The 19,153-nt window shown below is 40.2% G+C and overlaps 1 protein-coding gene across 3 annotated transcripts in view; it reads right to left on the minus strand.

The window, feature by feature from the left end:
- The window catches only part of LOC102215393 (voltage-dependent R-type calcium channel subunit alpha-1E-like), a 75,513-nt gene that overhangs the window by 34,823 nt on the left and 21,537 nt on the right, over positions 1 to 19,153 (minus strand). For all 3 annotated transcript variants that reach the window (XM_013912669.1, XM_013912666.1, XM_005721437.2), the window contains exons 6-11: positions 6,594 to 6,697; positions 5,236 to 5,394; positions 2,177 to 2,367; positions 1,896 to 1,999; positions 1,699 to 1,814; positions 642 to 695 (exon numbers count right to left, since the gene is read on the minus strand). In XM_013912669.1, coding sequence (XP_013768123.1) covers positions 642 to 695; positions 1,699 to 1,814; positions 1,896 to 1,999; positions 2,177 to 2,367; positions 5,236 to 5,394; positions 6,594 to 6,697 — 728 coding nt within the window. The remainder of the gene's footprint in view (positions 1 to 641; positions 696 to 1,698; positions 1,815 to 1,895; positions 2,000 to 2,176; positions 2,368 to 5,235; positions 5,395 to 6,593; positions 6,698 to 19,153) is intronic.

Raw genomic sequence — 19,153 nt, forward strand, 5'->3', positions numbered from 1 at the left:
GAGTATCGTTTTTCACTCTGAGTTTTCTAAACCGGCTTCCTGAAATAGGGCCCAGGTCTCCAAAACAAGTAAACAAAATGTTTCAAAATACATAAAAAGCTGAAAAGTGGTTTATTATATTAACTAATTATTGTGAAAAAATAAAGATCACACTGATTTAGTGGTCATTAAATGTGTTAACAATATGAAAATTGGTGATGATTCATCATAATAATATTAACACACTGCTCTCTCGTTTCTAAGTTAAAAGCATCAGAATTGGTATCGGCAGCACTGGCCCTGTATTTACTTGGTATCGGAGCAATACCAAAATTTGCAGTATCAAACACAGCAAATACACGGTGTATTTTGAAGCGCTTTAATTCCACAGCCGTTCACCTATACCTGTCGAAACAGGTGCTGTTAGAGGGGATTCATAAGTTTCATGGGGTTGCCGGTAGGTAACCGTGCCTCAGGAGGGGGACACATTGAGCACTGGTAAGTTTTAAATGTAAACATTTATATTTGGCCATGTATTTTTTAATTTACTGCGAGCTTCTTTGTCCATTTCTTAAAAAAATATAACCTTTCAGAATCTGATGATTCTTTTTGATGCACTCTGTATATGTAGATAATTCTAAGGGCAAAGTATGTGAACTTACCATCTAACGGTGATCTCCCTGAACTTTTATTCTCCTCTGCAAGCATCACCTCCTCTGTAATACAATAAAACTGAAGGTTACATGCAGAAATATTTGTTTTTAATCAAGCCGCAGCTAAAACCCACATTTCAGAGTCATAGCGCCCATTGTAACCGAGGCCAAACTGATGCAAACACTGCACTGAGAGGCCGGTGTGACCTTCTTAAAGACAGAGCTCCTTTTCTCGCTCACAATCTCGCAATATCTCGCTCTCTTTTCTCCCCCTCTTCCCACACTCTCCCACACCCGTGCACACATGACTGTACATGCACAGCGACTCTCTTTCTCTCTCTCTCTCTCTCGCTCTCTCTCTCTCTCACACACACACACACACACACGCGTGTATATAAGCACACACACAAATGTAAGTCAATGAGTCAGTATCACCTTTTTCTCACCCTCTGCTTGCGTGGGAGACTAGCAGTGTAGATTGCCATTACAGCACTGTGTGTTTGCTGCAACTCAACTCAGCTACTCTGCTGCGGATCCAAAAGTCTGAAGGTGTCTGCAGCAAACCAGTCTCTCTTCAAAAATGTAATGAAATCACTGTGTCGCTTTTAACAGGGCGATTACGTTTCAATTAAAAGAAGAGACTCAGTGTATCGGCACATAAAGGGGAAACAGTAGCCTGGCTCACTCTGTTTAACAGCTATGCGAAGCAAAACTGTGGTGGAAGTACATGCTGGAATATTTCTGAACAGTGAAACCTGGCTAACACTTTGTTTCAACCTTACATTGCCAAAAGCATTCACTCACCAGTCCAGCTGTGAAATGTTCTCACTACTAAATATTCCACAGTGAACTGTTAGTGGTATTATAACAACGTGGAAACAATTGGTTATAGAAATTCTCCCACGACCAGAAAAAAAGAAAAAAAAATTGATCGATTAATTGATTCAGCATTTTTCTTCAGTTCATCAGCCGCTGCATTTCTCATCAAAACATCCAGGATTAAGTCACTGAAGCCTCTCCACACTCACTGTAATAAAAGATGTAAAGTTGTTCTGCTGCCCAGTACCTGCTCTGTCTATCCAGGCTCGGTAGCCATTCAGTTCTCTTTCCACCTGCTGCTGGCGACGCAGTTTCATAAAGGCCCTCCGGTTCTCCACCCTCTCTCTCTCCTTCGCAAATTCTCTGAAAAAATAAAACATAAGAAAGCAGCTGTCTTTACTCATAATACGGACAGAAATGTTCACATAAATGAGGCACACTTACCCAGACAGGACTCCCAGAACTAGATTCAAAACAAAGAACGAGCCAATAATGATGAGAGGAATGAAGTACATCCAGTTCCACGTTATACCCAAGGCATCGTTGGTCTGAAATCCATAATTTTTATGTTATTAAACACTCAGCATCATTGCAGTGCTCAAGCCTTCAAGGGGGTGAGGGATCACACTGACGATGTAGAGGTCTCAAAAACTCGTGTATCAAATATGAAACACTAGGCATTAAGGGTTTAAGGGTTCACTTTCAGGCTGAATGCTTCTGCTCACGTTATAGAGGACAGCCGTCCATCCCTCCATGGTGATACACTGGAAGACGGTGAGAACAGCAAACAGGATGTTGTCGAACTGTGTGATGCCGTCATTGGGCCCGATCCAGGTATCGTTGCAGTCGTACTTCTCAGGACACTTCCTCACACCGCACGCAAATGCCAGCTCTGACGAGTCGACAGTCTCATTGTCTACAAGCACAAAACATAAATGTCACGGCGCCCATTTATTGAAGCACAAACATAATGACCCCAGATATTCATCTACTGCCGCTTTCTTGATTGTGGTCCTTACGGATCCCCGCCCCCCAGTCTGGTAACTGAAAGTCTGCATTAAAGTGCAGAAGACAATGTGCAAGTGGAGGGCAAATGAGGACAGGCGTGAAAGTCGAGTTCTACCACAAAATACAGATGTGGAGGTACGGACCAGTGCCAGCATCCAAACTGGATCCACATTTCCACGGCAACAAAATCAAGCAGCAGTGCTAAAAAAAAAAAAAAGACAGCTTTCACGACTCACATCCTGGCTATGAGAGAGGATATTCACAGATGATTGGCAGATGCAGGGCATACAAAATCTGTCTGCGATTTTTATATCATACCCCAACTTCAACTATATAACACTGTAACATCTGGATCTGGTGGGTCTGAGGTACTAGGTTAGTAGTGTGTGGAGGTTATCAAAGTAGTTAAAGAAGATTTGGGGAAGTAATGTTTTTCTTTCTTGTGTTTCTTTATTTCTTTCGCTGCACTCAAGTGGAAGGTGAAGCCGGCAGATGGTTATCTTATTTCAGCATAAACCCTGGAAACAGTCCAGTCTGGCACTTTGAAAAGCATTACAAGAATCAACCTAGCAACACCAACACAGCTGATAACATGTTACTGTATAGCTCGCTTGTTTTAATCAATTTTTTGTCCTTTTTTTTTTTACACTTTTTGTACAGAGTGAAGAGTCGGGTTAGTGTTTCCAATGTGTTTGCTATTCTACGCTCTAGATGTGAGCGAACGACCTTTTAATATCTGTGGTGAAACAATCACTGACCTGTACATTATACACTGCCATCCTCCACTGGAAATACATTTTTGTTTTCTGCTGTCTCACCTTAGTCCTTGACCCTCACTAACACTATGTTCATCTGCCGATGGAGTAAAAATCTCTTTGCTTAGTTTAAATCTCGCTTTAAGAGACACAAGCAGGATTTAGTGAAGCCTTATGATTCATATTTTTATGCGTTGTTATTATAAAGTTGCTATGGAAGACGGTTTAAGTAAATTTAAGAAACTTTTTTGTGTGTTTGAAAACATCTCTTTAAGCTTTAAATTTTGTGGGAACAATGGAGCAATTTTTTTCGCCTGGTCTGAACGCCGTGACAGCTATAATATTAAAATTTTATACCTCGATCCATCCCTGAGCCGTGTTGGACAGTAAATGCTATGGTGCGGTGGTGTGATTACAGAGTAGTTGTTGAGTAATTAAGCAGTAGCTAAATCAGCCAGCAACAACTCTAATAATACCTCTGAGCCTGCTGCTACTGTAATCTATGAAGGCCTCAGTTGCTCAAACAAAGATGTTCACACCCTCTGTTAGAGAACAATGAGTAAATCACACATTGAGCTTACCTGGCGAATCAGTCACAGTAAGTTACAAGGCATCCAAAACAAACCCTGAAAATATGCCTCTAAATTCAGCGGCGATACAACGGCGGCAAGTGAGCCCTCAAATTGATAATAAAATACAATCAAAGGCGTCATTTACCTGTAATCAGTATAAAGTACATGTAGATTGATCATGATTTTATGATTCTAAATCATGGTGTTTACAGCGATGTTTAAAATGGCGACAACATTTTTCTCCCTTGAAACTTGTGGATGTCTTTGGATTTCATGTTGTCAGCACTCAAAACTATAACAACTGCAAGGACATCGCCACCGCAGTGAAAAAGCATTTTAATCTGTGGGTTTGTGTGTGTGTTTGTATAAAACGCTTACACTGTGAGCTTTTTCCTGTTTCTACCATTTCACCAGTGTTCTGTGCAGCACTGTGCAAAAGTCTTGAGCCCTACTGATCATTTCTTTTCTTTTTTTTTTTTAAAGAAAAACTGGAAAAAGGTGCAGGGGTTTTACCGACACATGCAAACATATGTAGAAATACAGTCTATATAAAAAGAAAGTTTGTACAATTCCAAGGAGCTTTGGTATGATCACCTTTATTCTTCAGCCCACAGTGAATTCTCTTAGGCAAGCTCAGGCATTTCTTAGTCTTGTCTTCAGGAATAGTTCTCCAGACCTCTTGAAGGACATTCAAAGCTCTTCTGTGACTGCTGGCTGCCTTTAGTCCTGTTCTCTTTGGAGATAATCCCCACACTGCTTCAACAATGTTGCAGTCTGAGCTCTCGGGAGGCCAATCCATGACTGATGCTGTTCCATTCTGTGTTTTTCTATCCAGGTATGTTTTTGCTGCATTTGCAGTGTGTTTTGCTGAAACGCAGCTCCAAACCATGGCAGAGCCTCCACTGTGTTTTACAGATGGCTGTAGATACTCACTGTTGAACTCCTTTGTACATGATGATGATGATTTGAACCAAAGGTTTCAAATTCTGTCTAAGACCATTTCTGATGAGGCTTCAGTGAGCAGTAGATGAATCTCTCTGGTCCTGTGTCAGGTCTATAGACAGTTGTTTTTTCTTTCACACCTGATACTTCTTCATTTGTCCTCCACTTGTCCAGTTTAGATATGCCAAGTATTCACCTAATAGCTCTTTGGGAAAATTTCAATCTGTTGTTATGCCTTAATCATTCATAGGTCAATTTTCACAAGTGGCTTAACAAACCAATAAATATTCCTCTGGTCAGGAAATGGTCATGCACAAGGACTGGACTGCAAATGGATGAAAAAGCAGAAAATGTCCAAAGAAAAACTTTGGAAGAGCTTCAGAAAGCCTGGAGAACTGTCGCTCCACTTTAAGAAATTACAAGAATGTCGGGCTCCTTGGAAGTAAAATATAAAGTAATGAGCAGTGGTTCAAGACTTCTGCACAGTACTGTATGCTCTCATCTTACCAAGAATGTCGTCTGATGGCAGGCAGGTGTGGTGAAGCTTCCCGCTGTAGAACTCCAGACCAATGATGGCGAACATGAGGATGGCAAAGAACAAGAGGAGACCAATCTGGAGCAGGGGGATCATGGCCTTCATGATGGACTTCAGCACAATCTGGAGGCCTGGAGGTTTTATACAGAAACAGATACTGTCTTTAAGAATAACACAAAAGACAATGTAACAAGCAAAGTTCCCAAGTACATGGTTAGCTACATTGTTTTGTGAAAACAGTCAAGGACTTTTGCCTTTGCTATTATTTCTGCTAATTTTGAATAGCAATAGTTACTGTATTTGCATTACTATCAGTTTAAATTTGCAGCAGGTACAAATAATATTTGGCTTCACACAGAATTCAAACCCTGCTTTCTCAGTTTCAGGTCCTTCATATTTTCAATGCAACATCCCAGCTTAATTTTTATGTGGGCGTTTGTTTGTTTTTACATTTCTTTATAGTACTCGGTCACCACTTCATGCATAATGGACCTTCCATGTGTATGGACATGTGCAGGTATATATGTATGTGTATATATATGTATATTTAGTGTGTACATGTGTGTGTGTACATGTCTATAAATAGGAATAGTAGTGGTACAATAGCTGTATCAAGCTATATAGTTTATGTCTTCCATATTTCCAACCATATCCATAATCACATACTGTCTATGCTACCATTGTATATAGTGTATTATTTTACTTTTTTCATTGATTGTACTTATTTGTATTTTTGTATTTCTGATATCTGTACCTCAGCTGAGGTGATGCAAAAATTTCCCCATTGTGGGATCAATAAAGTCTTATCTTATCTTATCTTACTCGATTGATCTGGTGTGAAAAGACCAGTGATTGGCCTGTCAAGGCTGGATTTTCCCCAGCCTGGAAACAAAGCTCAGGGAGGTGCACAACTCCGGATTACTTGGCTCCTTGCTGAGGACAGCATCGAGTAATGTCATTAATGGAAAAACTCTTAATACACAAGAGTTTCTACGGCGTATATACAATTAAAATTACTCTGTGTCTTCTGTGTCTTGTGAAGTGCTTACATGTGGCAGATAGGAAACAGTGGACCAGGAACTAGTACGTACTATGAGGTAAATTGACCAACGGGTTCAACTTCCTGGAGGAAAAGTCCAACAACAAGGCAAACTAAAAAAATCCATGTAATGCCTACATGTTAATACTCACGTGACATCCTGACAGTTTTTGTACATACAAGTCCAGATTATGAAACTCTTCCTAATGAACACATTCTGAAACTGCAGCTTTTGCATTTGTGTGTTTGACCTTGAAGTGCTTTTAAGTTTGAGGTCAGTAGTTGACTCACTGGGAATGCCGGAGACGAGTTTGAGAGGTCTCAGCACCCGAACAGCCCTCAGGGTCCGAAGGTCGACCGGGATGTTCATGTGGGCACCGGCAGTGGCCAGGATCCTGGTGGAGGCACGCATTATAGAGATTCAAAGACATTTTTGATGGTAGGGACGCTACACTGGAAAGACATTGTGACATTTTTTCAAGGATTAATAGCTATCATTATTTTTGGTGGCCTAAAAAAGGAGAGAGACATTTGGGTTAAATTACAGACTATACAACAGGGACATATAAAAAACATCCATTAGCAGCTAAATCTGGTACAAAACTTCTTTCCTTTCTTGAGATTAATGTTATTTTCCTGTGACGTCTGAAAAATGAAGTGCAAAAATAGATAAAAAGGCACAAACGGATGCATCTGAAGGACACTTTTGGAAATGACTCATTCGAAATATTAAATATGATCTGCTGTCATCCCCACAGCTGTAAGGCCTGTGAGTGGTACAGCATTTCCATTCGGTGTAGCACACTTGCATGGCGAGAGACAAAGAATGCACAGCCACATACACCTGGCAGGCATCTCTACTCACATCTGCCCACGCACACATTGATGTCCCTCCACCTACACACAAACACTGAAAAACAGCATCGGGAGCAGGCGACAGGCAAGCTCTCTCCAGAAAAATCACATCTGCATGTTTCTTACCGGAACGGCAAAAGCAGATTATTTTGTTATTTTTAATTATAATAGTAGCAATCGCACAGCTAAAGCTACAAAACCGCACCGATAATAGCGGCATAAAAATTCATTTCCACGTCAATTAAACCGTTAATGCTCTTACTGACAAGCGGGTCAGCGTCTTCTGCTAATTTGCTCGCTAATATTTTAACAGACTTGTGAAAAACATCTTAATTATTTTTCCCTGATTTGTCCACCTCTCTCTCTTTGTTTCCACACACACAGAAGACACAAATATACAAACTTACAAAATCTTTGGACAATGCTGAGGAGTGTGGGGGAGGGTGTGTGTGTGTGTGCGTGTGTGTGTGTAAGCAGGGGGTAGAAAGCACATGGCAGAAACTCAAGTGTAAACCCACGCAGAATCTCTCCTGAAAGCAGTGGGAGGGAGAGAGGCCAAGTGAGTGAGTGAATGAGTGAGGCCATGTGCACACTAATGTGGATGAATCTGGAAAAAAACGCTTTATAAGTGCTGAAAGCTCACCGTCTATAACAACACGTTCAGAACCTTTCTAACTGTCCGCACTGAAGGCTGTGCACAACGATGGATGCTGTTCCCATCCATCTGCAAACTAAAACATATTCAAAGAATTTACAGCGCAGTGAAAAAGAATTTGCCACCTTCATGATTTGAGTTGTTTTTTCTTTGGGGTTTTTTCTCTCTTTTTTGCATATTTGTGACAGATGTTTCAGATCATCAAAGAACATTTTGTAAATATTGCAAATACAAAAGGCAGTTTTTAAATGATGACTTAATTTATTGGGGGAAACAAAGCTGTGCGGAAAAGGTAATCATGAATCAACTGTGGTTAACCACATTGCCTGGAGTTCAGTTTCACTAGCTACACTGATGCCTGATTACTGCCAAATCCACTGAATCAAGAAATCACCAAAAAGAACCTGTCTGGCAATATGAAGTAGGTTTAAAGATCTCAAAATAATGCCACAGTCTAAATAAACAACTGAGAAGTAAAATCATTGATATCTATCCATCTATGAGGGTTACAGTGGTACTTCATGAACCACAGTGAGAGCCTTTAACCACAAATGGAGAAAGCTTAGAACAGTGGTTAGCCCTCCCAGCAGTGACCAAAATTACTCCAAGAGTAATCAACAACTCATTCAGGAGGTCACAAAAGAATCCTGAACATAATCAAACAACAGCATCAAAGTAACTGTCAGTTAAGGTCACAGTTCATGATTCAACAATAAGAAAAAGACTGGGCAAAAATGTCACTTCAAAGGAGAAAACCACTGCTGACCAAGAAGAACACAAAGCCTTGCCAAAAAACAAAAACAACTTTGGGGGAAATATTTTGTGGACTGCTGAAGCAACAGTTGAACTTTATGGAAGCTTTAAGTCTCGTTAAATCCTGTGTGAAGCTAGCACGACATCACACCAGCAGTCAAACATGAAGGTCGCTGTGTGATTTTCTGGGGCTGCTTTGTTGGACCATGAATTCTGCGCTTTACCAGAAAATCCTGAAGGAGGATGTCCGGCCATCAGTCATGAAGCTCCGAGTCAACATCCAGACCTAAATCCAACTGAGATGCTTTGGCATGAGCTTAAACAAGTTCATGCTCAAACCCTCCAATTATCAATAATGAAGTAAAACAATTCTGCAAAAAAGAGTGGGCCAAAATTTCTTCACAGCAATGTCAAACACTCATTACCACTTATCACAAACACTGGATAGTTCTGGCTGCCAAGGGTGGCACAACCAGTTATTAGGTTTAGGGAGAAGTTACTTTGGATAGCTTTGTTTCCATTATGAAATCATCATTTAGAAACTGCATGTTGTATTTACTTGGGCTATCATTGTCTAAAACTAAAATTGCTTGCCGATCTGAAACATGAAAGTCACAAATCTGCAAAAAAAACAAAAAAAACAAAACAAAACACCAAACATAAACAAAACCACTCAGGAAGAGGATTTTTTGTAGATGCACCTGTGGCATCAATTTTAAACTCCGTCATTCTTGAGTTATTCATATTATTTGCGACCACAAACTTTCCCCTCCCACCCTGCGGGGTGACGACAATACCCCCATCAGCCTTTAACGGCCAAGGGTTATAAAAACTAAGATTCCTCTTTGAGCAGGAAGTCGCCAACTGGTTGCATAGTTTTATATTTGTTTTAAATTGAATGTGCTCATATTTGAAACAATAGGTTTATTTTACAGCAAAAGTATATATTTACAAAATTATATAATACTATTGAACAGATGTTAAGTAACAGGTGTATAAAAGCCAAAATGTAAAATCTCCACGTGGATGCAGCAGCTCAGAATGATAAAGAGGGAAAAAAATTAGAAATTTAGAAACCATTTTGTCATGTTATAGGCAAGATAGATCACTAAGTATAAAGAAAAAGCAAAACTGGTGGGAAAAAAAGAATTTATACTATTGGCCTGTTTCTTGGAGAGTGAGCTGATGTGCTTTTATACAATTAAGGAATCAGAATTCTGGGTGGTGCAGCGCTTTAGACTGTGCTCTCAGAGCAAGCAGGTCCTGGGTTCAAATCCACTGGCTGTGTGGACTTTGCATGTCCTCTCAGCGTCATGCATGTTGACATGACTGTCAGAGTCTTAGATCTGTGATGTATCCACACTGTATCCCACCTTACCCTATAATAGCTGGAACCAGAATTCCTTCAAATTATGGAAATGATCTGGAGGCTGGAGCAAGCTTATTTTGTTAAAGGTGTAAAAATGCTGTTGAGATCGACACGCACACTCATAACATCCAAGTCCCCCCTTTAAAAACAACAAGAAACAGAGGAGAGTTTTGGTCAGCCTCTCTGGACATTAACTACAAATATGAATATACTATATACTATTATAACAGCAGCAATATGACAGTTTTGTCACCAAGTTGCTGCAACGTTAATGAATTTGAAAGCCACTGAAATATAATTCTCCAAGCTGATGCAACTGAAACATTAAGTGTTGACGTAAGTCAGCCTACAAAAGCCCACAGAACTAGTTTGCCTCAAGGTTTTCTGCCAGGCTCTATATTATCTGTTTAAAGAGGAAAACCCTGTTTTGCTAACAGAAACCAAGCACTCGGAGCTTAAATTTAACCAAACTGCAGGTAAAAATTGAAACTATGATATTTAGAAAGCCCTGGAGGCAAACCGCTCCCACTACCCATCTAAAATTTATAATGCAATTTTATAGCACATTCTGTTTTAAATGCATAATGAGGTTTTCAACTGACTGACAAAAAGAAGCTCACAATATATATTTATAGCTAAATATTAACAAAACTAACAATAAAAAACTACATTTCCTTCGGAATTTTTAGCATTTTTACAAGATAAGACTTTATTGATCCCACGGTAGGGAAATTTGTGCGTTACCACAGCTCAGGTACAGATAGCAGAAGATTAAAAAGAGTATACCAGAATATAAAGTCAAGAAATACAAAATAAATAAGATAATACAATATATACAATGATAGCTGAGGTTCTCAGTACACAAACAAAGATGGTAAACATGATACCTGCTTATCATCAGCACTGTGGCACTATCACTGTGGTCGTGCCATCACAAGGACATTAACAGATCCACTAAGACAATTTAAAATGACTGAACTAATCTGGACAAAACACTCTGAATACGTTTAACCTGGGTGAAAATAAACAGAAATTGCAGTTCGAATTCCTGTGTGTCATCTAAACGGCAAACAGAAGAAATGGACTGAAATAGCATTGGTGGCTTGGCACTTGTGTGATCATTAGAGGCTATATAGCACATAATTACAGGTGTGTCACACTACTGCATACACTAAATTGTATAGAAGCCTGACATCGTGTAATGCTTTCTAAATTGTCTGAAGCATTATTGAGACTTATAGAAACAACGCAGAGGCAGCAGAGGTGGGATTTTAAATTCAATTAAACTAAATACCAAAAACAACAACTAATAGATACAAAAAGCATCTATTTCCTTTCCATTAACGTGTGGCGCTAACGAGGATACTAAACAATCGCTATTACAGGGCGTAGTTATTAGTGTTAATTGGATTTTATAGCGAGCATGTTCATACTAAGCAAGTGAGTGTGTCAGACAAAGAGATGACACAGCGAGAGACACTGAGACGGAGCGGGAGAACAGAAGTGGGAGTCTGTGGAAATAGCCTTCAAACCAAACAGAGTGAACAAAGGCAGGCAGGGGTGCAGAACCTTCAAGGCTGCGTTTCGAGCACAGCGATTCAGGCTCTCTCGAAATTAAAGCAAATATTCAATCTGCTGTGGTAGCTCGTGAATCATCCCTGCACATTCATAGGGGGTCATTTTCGTATGTTTGGTTTAGAAAATATTTGTTAGAAGTAGAATTTCCCAAAACAATCATAACTCATGCAACCCACCACTGTTTAGTATGAAGCTTTCAGTGTCATGACTTTAAATACACCTTTCTAACTGTTTGTTAACACAAGTAACTAATCAGCCAATCACATGGCAGAAAATGAATGAATGTAGATATGTAGATGTGGTAAAGAAAACCACGAACTGAGCATCAGAATGAAGAAAAGGTGATTTTAGAGACTTTGAACTTGGCATGGTTGGTACCAGACAAGCTGGTCTGACTGTTTAAGAAACTGATAATCTGCAGGGATTTTCCCACATGGCCATCTCTGGGATTTACAGACAATGATGACACAAAGAAAAATCCAGTGAGCAGCAGTTCTCTAGGCAAATGTCTTGTTGTTGCTAGACATCAGAGGAGAATGGCCAGACTGCTTTTAGCTGATAGCGACACAACAATGACCCAAATAATCACTTATGACAACCAAGGTAAGCAGAAGACCATCTCTGAATGCAGCAGAAGACCATCTCTGAATGCAGCAGAAGACCACACTGAGTGCCACTCTTGCCACCTAAGAACAGAAAACTGAGGCTGCAGTTTATACCAGCTCACCAACATTGGGCAGCAGAAGATCAGAAATACACTGCCTGGTCTGCAGAGTCTTGATTTCTGCTGTGCCATTTGTATGGTGGGGTCAGGGCTATCCTGCTTTGAATCAAAGGTTGCTGATGGTGTAATGGTGTGGAGGATAATTTCTTGGCACACTTTGGGCCCCTTAGAACTAACTGAGCATCGTTCAACCACCACAGCCGACCTGTGTATTGTTGCTGACCACTTCCATTCCTTTATGACCACAGGGTACCCATCCTCTAATGGTCACATGTCATGTCACAAAGCTCAGATAATCTTAGACTGGCTTCTTCAACATGCCAGTTAGTTCACTGTACTCAAATAACCTCCACAGTAGCCAGATCTCAATCCAACAGATAACATTTGGGTTGTGGTGGAACAGGAGATTCATATTATAGAGGTGCGGCCAACAAATCTGCAGCAGCTGTGAATACTGAGGAATATCCAAGGAATGTTTTCACCGCCTTGATGAATCTGTGGCACGAAGTTGTACTGAAGGAGGTCCATCCCAGTACTAGAAGGATGTGCCTAATGAAATGTCTTGAGGGTGCATACAATTGGTTTTTTATCTTTGGATCAACTCAAAATTCTTTTTTTTAAAAAACCCAAAAAAAACTACATCTTTGCAACTCTGTCAGGAGCCGGTCGTGTCCGGTTCCTGACAAAGATAAAGGAGACATAGCAAAGATCAACCCCAACTCTAACTTTTACAATGAAAACAGGCTTTAAATCACCTTTTAGTATTCTTCTTTTTAATAAATAATGATAATTTCTTAAAGTTTCCAATTTTTTTTGAGTGTCCTTGGTAGGGCTGCACGATTAATCGTTAGAAAATCGCGATCTCGATTCATACTTATGTGCGATCTCATTTCCAAATGACAACGATTTAAAAAAAAAAGAAAAAAGACAACGATTGTACCGCATTTTGATCCGGGACGTACTCTGCATGAAAACAAGCGCTCACTCTTCCTGCTCAACAAATGACAAGGGCGGAGCCTTATACCACGTCATACAGAAGCTGTGCCGTGTGATGCTAAAATTAGCAGGGAAAAAACAACGGAGAGCACGTCAGGGATGACGAGAAAGTGACAGGAGAAAATCCGTCCCGGTCTACCACCCAAACATCAATAACGGGAACCTTATACAGCGCTTCCCTATACACGTCGAACTCCAGCAGGCACAAAGAAATTACGGAGGCTATTACTTATCACCTGACCAAAGATATGGCTCCCATCAACACTGTGCAAAACGAGGGATTTAGGAAAATGATCAACACCCTAGACAAACGCTACACAGTGCCGTCCCGCAACTATTTTTCTATTGTTGCACTACCTGCTCTATACACGCAGTGTCGAGCAACGGTGGAGACGGAATTTCAAGCAGTACAACATGTTGCAACAACCACAAAACGTGAGACATTTGTTGTTTTTATGTTTATTTATTGTTTTTATGTTCAGTCTCAACTGTTACGAAGTTGATGTGCAGTTAATAAGTGCAATAAATATTTATACTGGAAAAGAAAATCGTGAGAGAATCGTGATCTCAATTCTAACCCAAAAAATCGTGATTCTCATTTTATGCAAAATCGTGCAGTCCTAGTCCTTGGTTGAATTGTTTCAAACATCAATAATTTGCCCTGTTTATACAGCAGAAAATTCCCATCTGAATTAATGAAATGGAAAAATATCATCAATGTAGCAAAGCTATCAGTGATGTAATAAGATAATAAAAGAGGTGGAATAGCTGCACACATGCACTCTAAAGACCTGACTCTGTGACAGTATAAAAAGCGGGCTTGTGTTCACACCGAGAGGCTAATCTCTTCCTCAGAGGCTCTTTAAGTGAAGCACTGTTGCACAGTATTGTACCACACTGGCTCTGGAGAGGCTGAATTCATTACATGCACAGAATGCAGCCTCTCCCACACACCTCCACCTACACGAAGAACACCACCAAAAACTACAGTAATCAGCAGCATCACGTTGCTTACCAGTTCGGCACAGCTCCGCAGATGGCAATGTGCAGCTGAATCAACATTAACATAATGCATCAGCAAATTAATGGCTTTGAATTAAATCTGGGGAAACATAAACTATGTGTCTAATGGCAGCGTTAATACTCTTCTGCTGAAATGGGATGATTACATAAAGTGTACTCATAATTAGTCATAGAATAAATGGTTGAGTATATGTTTTCCCAATGAAAAGCCACCTGGGACCGTAAGCTATTGTTTATTTGATTCAATTATCAGTGAAATTAGAGGCTGAGACCACTGCAGCAGCTCTTTTACACCGCGTGATGCTGTCAGGGATCTTGGACGCTCATAATTCCTGAATTATTTCTTGGAGCCAATGACAGCAAGCGCCCGATTTGAAATTTACCCCAAAGTTTCGAAGGTAGACTTCACCAAACCTTTAACACAGACACACACACAACCGACATTACCAAGCAAGCAAATCGGCACCAGATCTCCAGGACTAGACTGTCATTGGTACGTCTACTACTTGTAAGTTTATCCCCTAATCCCTCAGCTACTGTTCGATACTGTACTTGAAAAGCTACCATCAGATTTGGTCAGAAGGATAACAGACGATAAGTCTCCTTTTCCTCGTCACCAGCCCAGAGTGAGATTTGACAAAACGTCACCAAATGTTAACAATCATATTTCTGCCTAATCAAATCTGTGCTTTAGAGAGTGGATATCACCCTTATAACAGTGAGTGAATAAACCGAAGCTGCTCGAAAAAACCTCTCAAACACAACTCTAGAGAACAACAAATGCCCCATCTAGTCATTGTAGCACCAGGAGGCCCCTTCAGTGAATGAGCCACGATTTGAAACTTTTGCAAAAATGCACCGATTGCCTTTTTTAAACATTAAGATAGTAAAAACAGTATACTCTCTGTCAGCTCTAAGATTTTAGATAATATGATGTAATAAAACTATCCCTGAATAATGTAAATAGAACCTGAGGTGAAGAACAACATGTGAACAACATAGTGTGTGAAAAGTACCCCCCCATGATTCAGTAGTTTGTAGAACCACATTCTGCTTGAAGTGTGACTTTATAGGTCTCCCACATGGCTGTGGAGGCATTTTGCTTCAGCTCATTGAGGTTTGTAGCTATTTGTTCATGCGCAGCTCTGTTAAAGTTGCACCACTGCGTTTCGCTCAGATTGAGGTCTGGGCTGGCTCCTTCAGCTGTTCTGTTGTAGATTTGCTGCTGTGTTTGGGATCATTGTCCTGTTGTGTGATCTTATTTGGTCAAGCTTTAGCCGTCAGACACATCTGACTTTAGAATACTTTGTATACAGAAGAGTTCATGGTCGACTCAGTGAAGATGCCCAGATCCTGTGACTGCAAAACAACCCCAAATCATCATCACTCCCCACCGTGCCTCGCAGTTGCTATGAGGTGTTTGTGATGATGTGCTATGTTTGGTTTTCATAAATATGATGAAGTACATTATGGTCACACATCTCTATTTTACCAGGACAGTACTGCTGTATCATTATGAAATGTTCTTCAAAACCTCATTAATTTGATGTTAGATGTGTGAATTTTATTCCAGTACTTCTCGTAATGTCACTTTGCAATGAGCATCCTTTGGTGTAAATTTCTAGAAACAGCTCACACCAGCCTAACCCATTTTAACCCTTACCTCCAGATTATTATTTCACCTTTGTGGCCCTTTCCTGTAAATCAAATAATAAATAAATCAAACAATAGCAAATGGGTTTTTGAGCTTCTTATAAAATCTAAATCTTTTAGCTCCACGCATCACTGCGCTCACTGTGCTTGATGAGAGTTGAGCAGCGATAGTGTGCAGAAAATGGTTGATGGGGGAGAGACGCTAAATGTATGTATGACTTGTCTCACTCCCGTGTGTCTGTCTCTGTGCCAGATGGCATAATGAATCACTCCCAACTCCCACCCAGCTGTATTATTCATCCTGTCTAAAGAGCAACAATTTTAGCAAAGTGTCACACTCGCAGAGGTATGAGTGCAGGCACAGCTGGGATCAATATCATTATGACTGACGAGGGAGTTGTCAGAACTAATCTACCAACAGGAGGGCAACAGGTTCACTGGCAACAATTTGTACCTGTGACCTCAGAAATAGAGTAATAAGCACACACATGCACACACACACCTAACTCATCTGAGAGTCATTTCACTGCTAATCAAAGCATCGCGTCCACCTGTGCCAATCTGTTTGCTGCAGGATATAATTGACCATTTTAGGAATCCCAGTGATTTAAATTGGATTGTGGGTAAGTTATTCTAGCTGTTGTCCTTTTTTTGCTACACACTCTTTGCTCAGATTAGGGATTTTAATTGAGCTCAGTGTCCCAGCAGATTTGCTTCTAGCAATGCATTAATATGAAATGAAATGAATGCCGCCAGCGCTGGCCCAGTGGCCTCGATTATATTCCCAGTGGGCCTCTATGACACATGTGTGTTTTCTTTTAAGTCTGACTTACTTGTGCTGTGGCACCAGAGCCAGAGCGTCGGAGTGTGTGCGAGTGAGGGGGGCGGCATATGTGCCGTCAGAAAATGTGTCAGATAGGTGGCAGGAAACCAGGTCGTCCGTTACCAATTCCAGCCACAACTGGATTTGGTAACACAGAAGATCTGTTAGCTGCACAAAGTACACTGACAACTTTGAACACACTGTAAGTGACATGATTTGAAAGCTTAACTTCAATCAGGAAGTTCTCAAAAACTACACAAAATGCCACATTCTTAAAAGTAACTCGACATGTCCAATCAGTGATTGCACAGGTGAGATCATACAGAAACTCTTAACCAGACATCACTCCTCAGTCTGTTGTTGTTGCTCTTTAACAGTGTCGGGGGAGGAATGCAGATCCTCTTTAAAACTCAGCTAAATTTGCTAAACGCATCACAAGGAAACGTCTCGTTCTGCACAAGAACCCCTGTGACTGGTTTCTGATTATTTTATTGCACGTGCTGGTCGAGGTTGAGCTGGCATTTTCCAACCCAGCAGTCGGTGGCATCACACAATACGGCTTCACGGTTTTAAGCCCATTAATGGGAGAACAACAAGCAGAAAAAACCCCCCAAAACAACAAAGTTCTGTGAATTGCAGTCTAGTGGAGTAGAAGAATGAGTGCTAATAAATAGCATAAAATGAAAGTGAAATACAACTATCTTCAAAATTGTACAGTACTTAAGTAAATGAGAACTCCACTGACTCAGCATTGTGCTTCTATAATTTAGTCTGACTCACTTTACCCACAATGCTGCTGAGAGCCCGCAGTTCAGCCGGAGATTCTGGTGTGTTGTGCCAACCGTGCCTAACGTCAGTCAAAAGTCTGGCAACATCGCTTCTTGTCATTCCACTCCCTCTGATTTTATTTTATTTTTCAAACATTCAACAGGTTATGCAGCTCATTCTGGAGAGACAAGTTTTTCCCATGTATACGTTAGTTCTCTCTAAGGGGGAAACCAGAGACCATGCAACACCAGGGACTTGTAGCGATGACTAGCAATAAAATTGCTCGTCCTCAACTTTGAACTGACACCATTTAACCAGTAGATACAGAGGATATTTCTGGTTAACACATAATGAGAAGGGAAAGACACAAGAAGTTTACCTACACAATCACAGCCAGGACTGTTTGCTACTGTCCATCTGACAGATACAAAGCAACAGGCGAAACACTAATCCCTGCAAACTACACTTTAGAACACTATGAAATAAATCCTTTAACCCCAACAATATCCTTTGTATGGTCACATTCATGCAGTGCTCAGACCTGGTATGAAACAACAGTACAGTGAAGCTCAGTGAATTACAAAAACTGGCAAAAACCTTCCCTACATACATGTAATGTCACTTTTTGTTTTGAAATCATCTATTACACATAATATATATAATTTGTAATGATTTCAGTGTCATAGAAATAATTCCAATGAGCATTATAGATACTGATAATCCTGGTACCCCAGGCAGTTTCTATAGTAGGTTTCATCCAGATTGATTAATTATGGTAAATGGCCTGTATTTGTATAGCGCTTTTCTAGTCCCTAAGGACCCCAAAGCGCTTTACACAACCAGTCATCCACCCATTCACACACACAATCACACACTCTGGTGTGTTATAGTTATATAATTATCACTGTATAAAATAAAAGTAGGTTCTGGAAATACTTTTTACATATTTCATACTTTACAGTAAAAGGGGACTCTATCAGCTCCATATTTTTATTCTTGGATTCTATTAAAGTTGCTTTGTGCGATTGACTGGGTGATGGGTAGTCCCTGTGTTCACCCACTGTCAGAAAACTGTCTGTTTAAACCAACTTTCTTCTGAGTGGTTGCCCCACACAAACAGAAGGTTTGAACAGCAGGTTGGGGTTCACAGTCAAAACTGTGTACATGAGATGACCATATTAGAAATATCTCCTCTCAGTGACATCATACAGACCCAAGATTAGAAAAAAAACTTACTGAACAAGATATTTAAAGCACTCTGAAGCCATAGGGATTTCTTAACTACAATACTTGAAACTTTGGCCATGTTTATATGAACATCCACGGATTTAACAGTATATCTTTGACAGAAAATAAGGAAAAGTACAACAGGTTAAAGATGAATCACCAATTGTTTTTCAGAGCTCTCTGTGTTTAAGACACATCTTTTCATAATTATTAGGCAACTTAGGCAACAAAAACAAATATATACCCATTTCAATTATTTATTTTCACCAGTGAAACCAATATAACATCTCCACATTCACAAATATATGTTTCTGACATTCAAAAACAAAAGAAAAACAAATCAGCGACCAATATAGCCACCTTTCTTTGCAAGGACACTCAAAAGCCTGCCATCCATGGATTCTGTCAGTGTTTTGATCTGTTCACC

Source organism: Pundamilia nyererei, unplaced genomic scaffold (genome assembly GCF_000239375.1).
Source record: "Pundamilia nyererei isolate P.nyererei 1_Seehausen unplaced genomic scaffold, PunNye1.0 scaffold00004, whole genome shotgun sequence".
Taxonomy (NCBI): Eukaryota; Metazoa; Chordata; class Actinopteri; order Cichliformes; family Cichlidae; genus Pundamilia; species Pundamilia nyererei.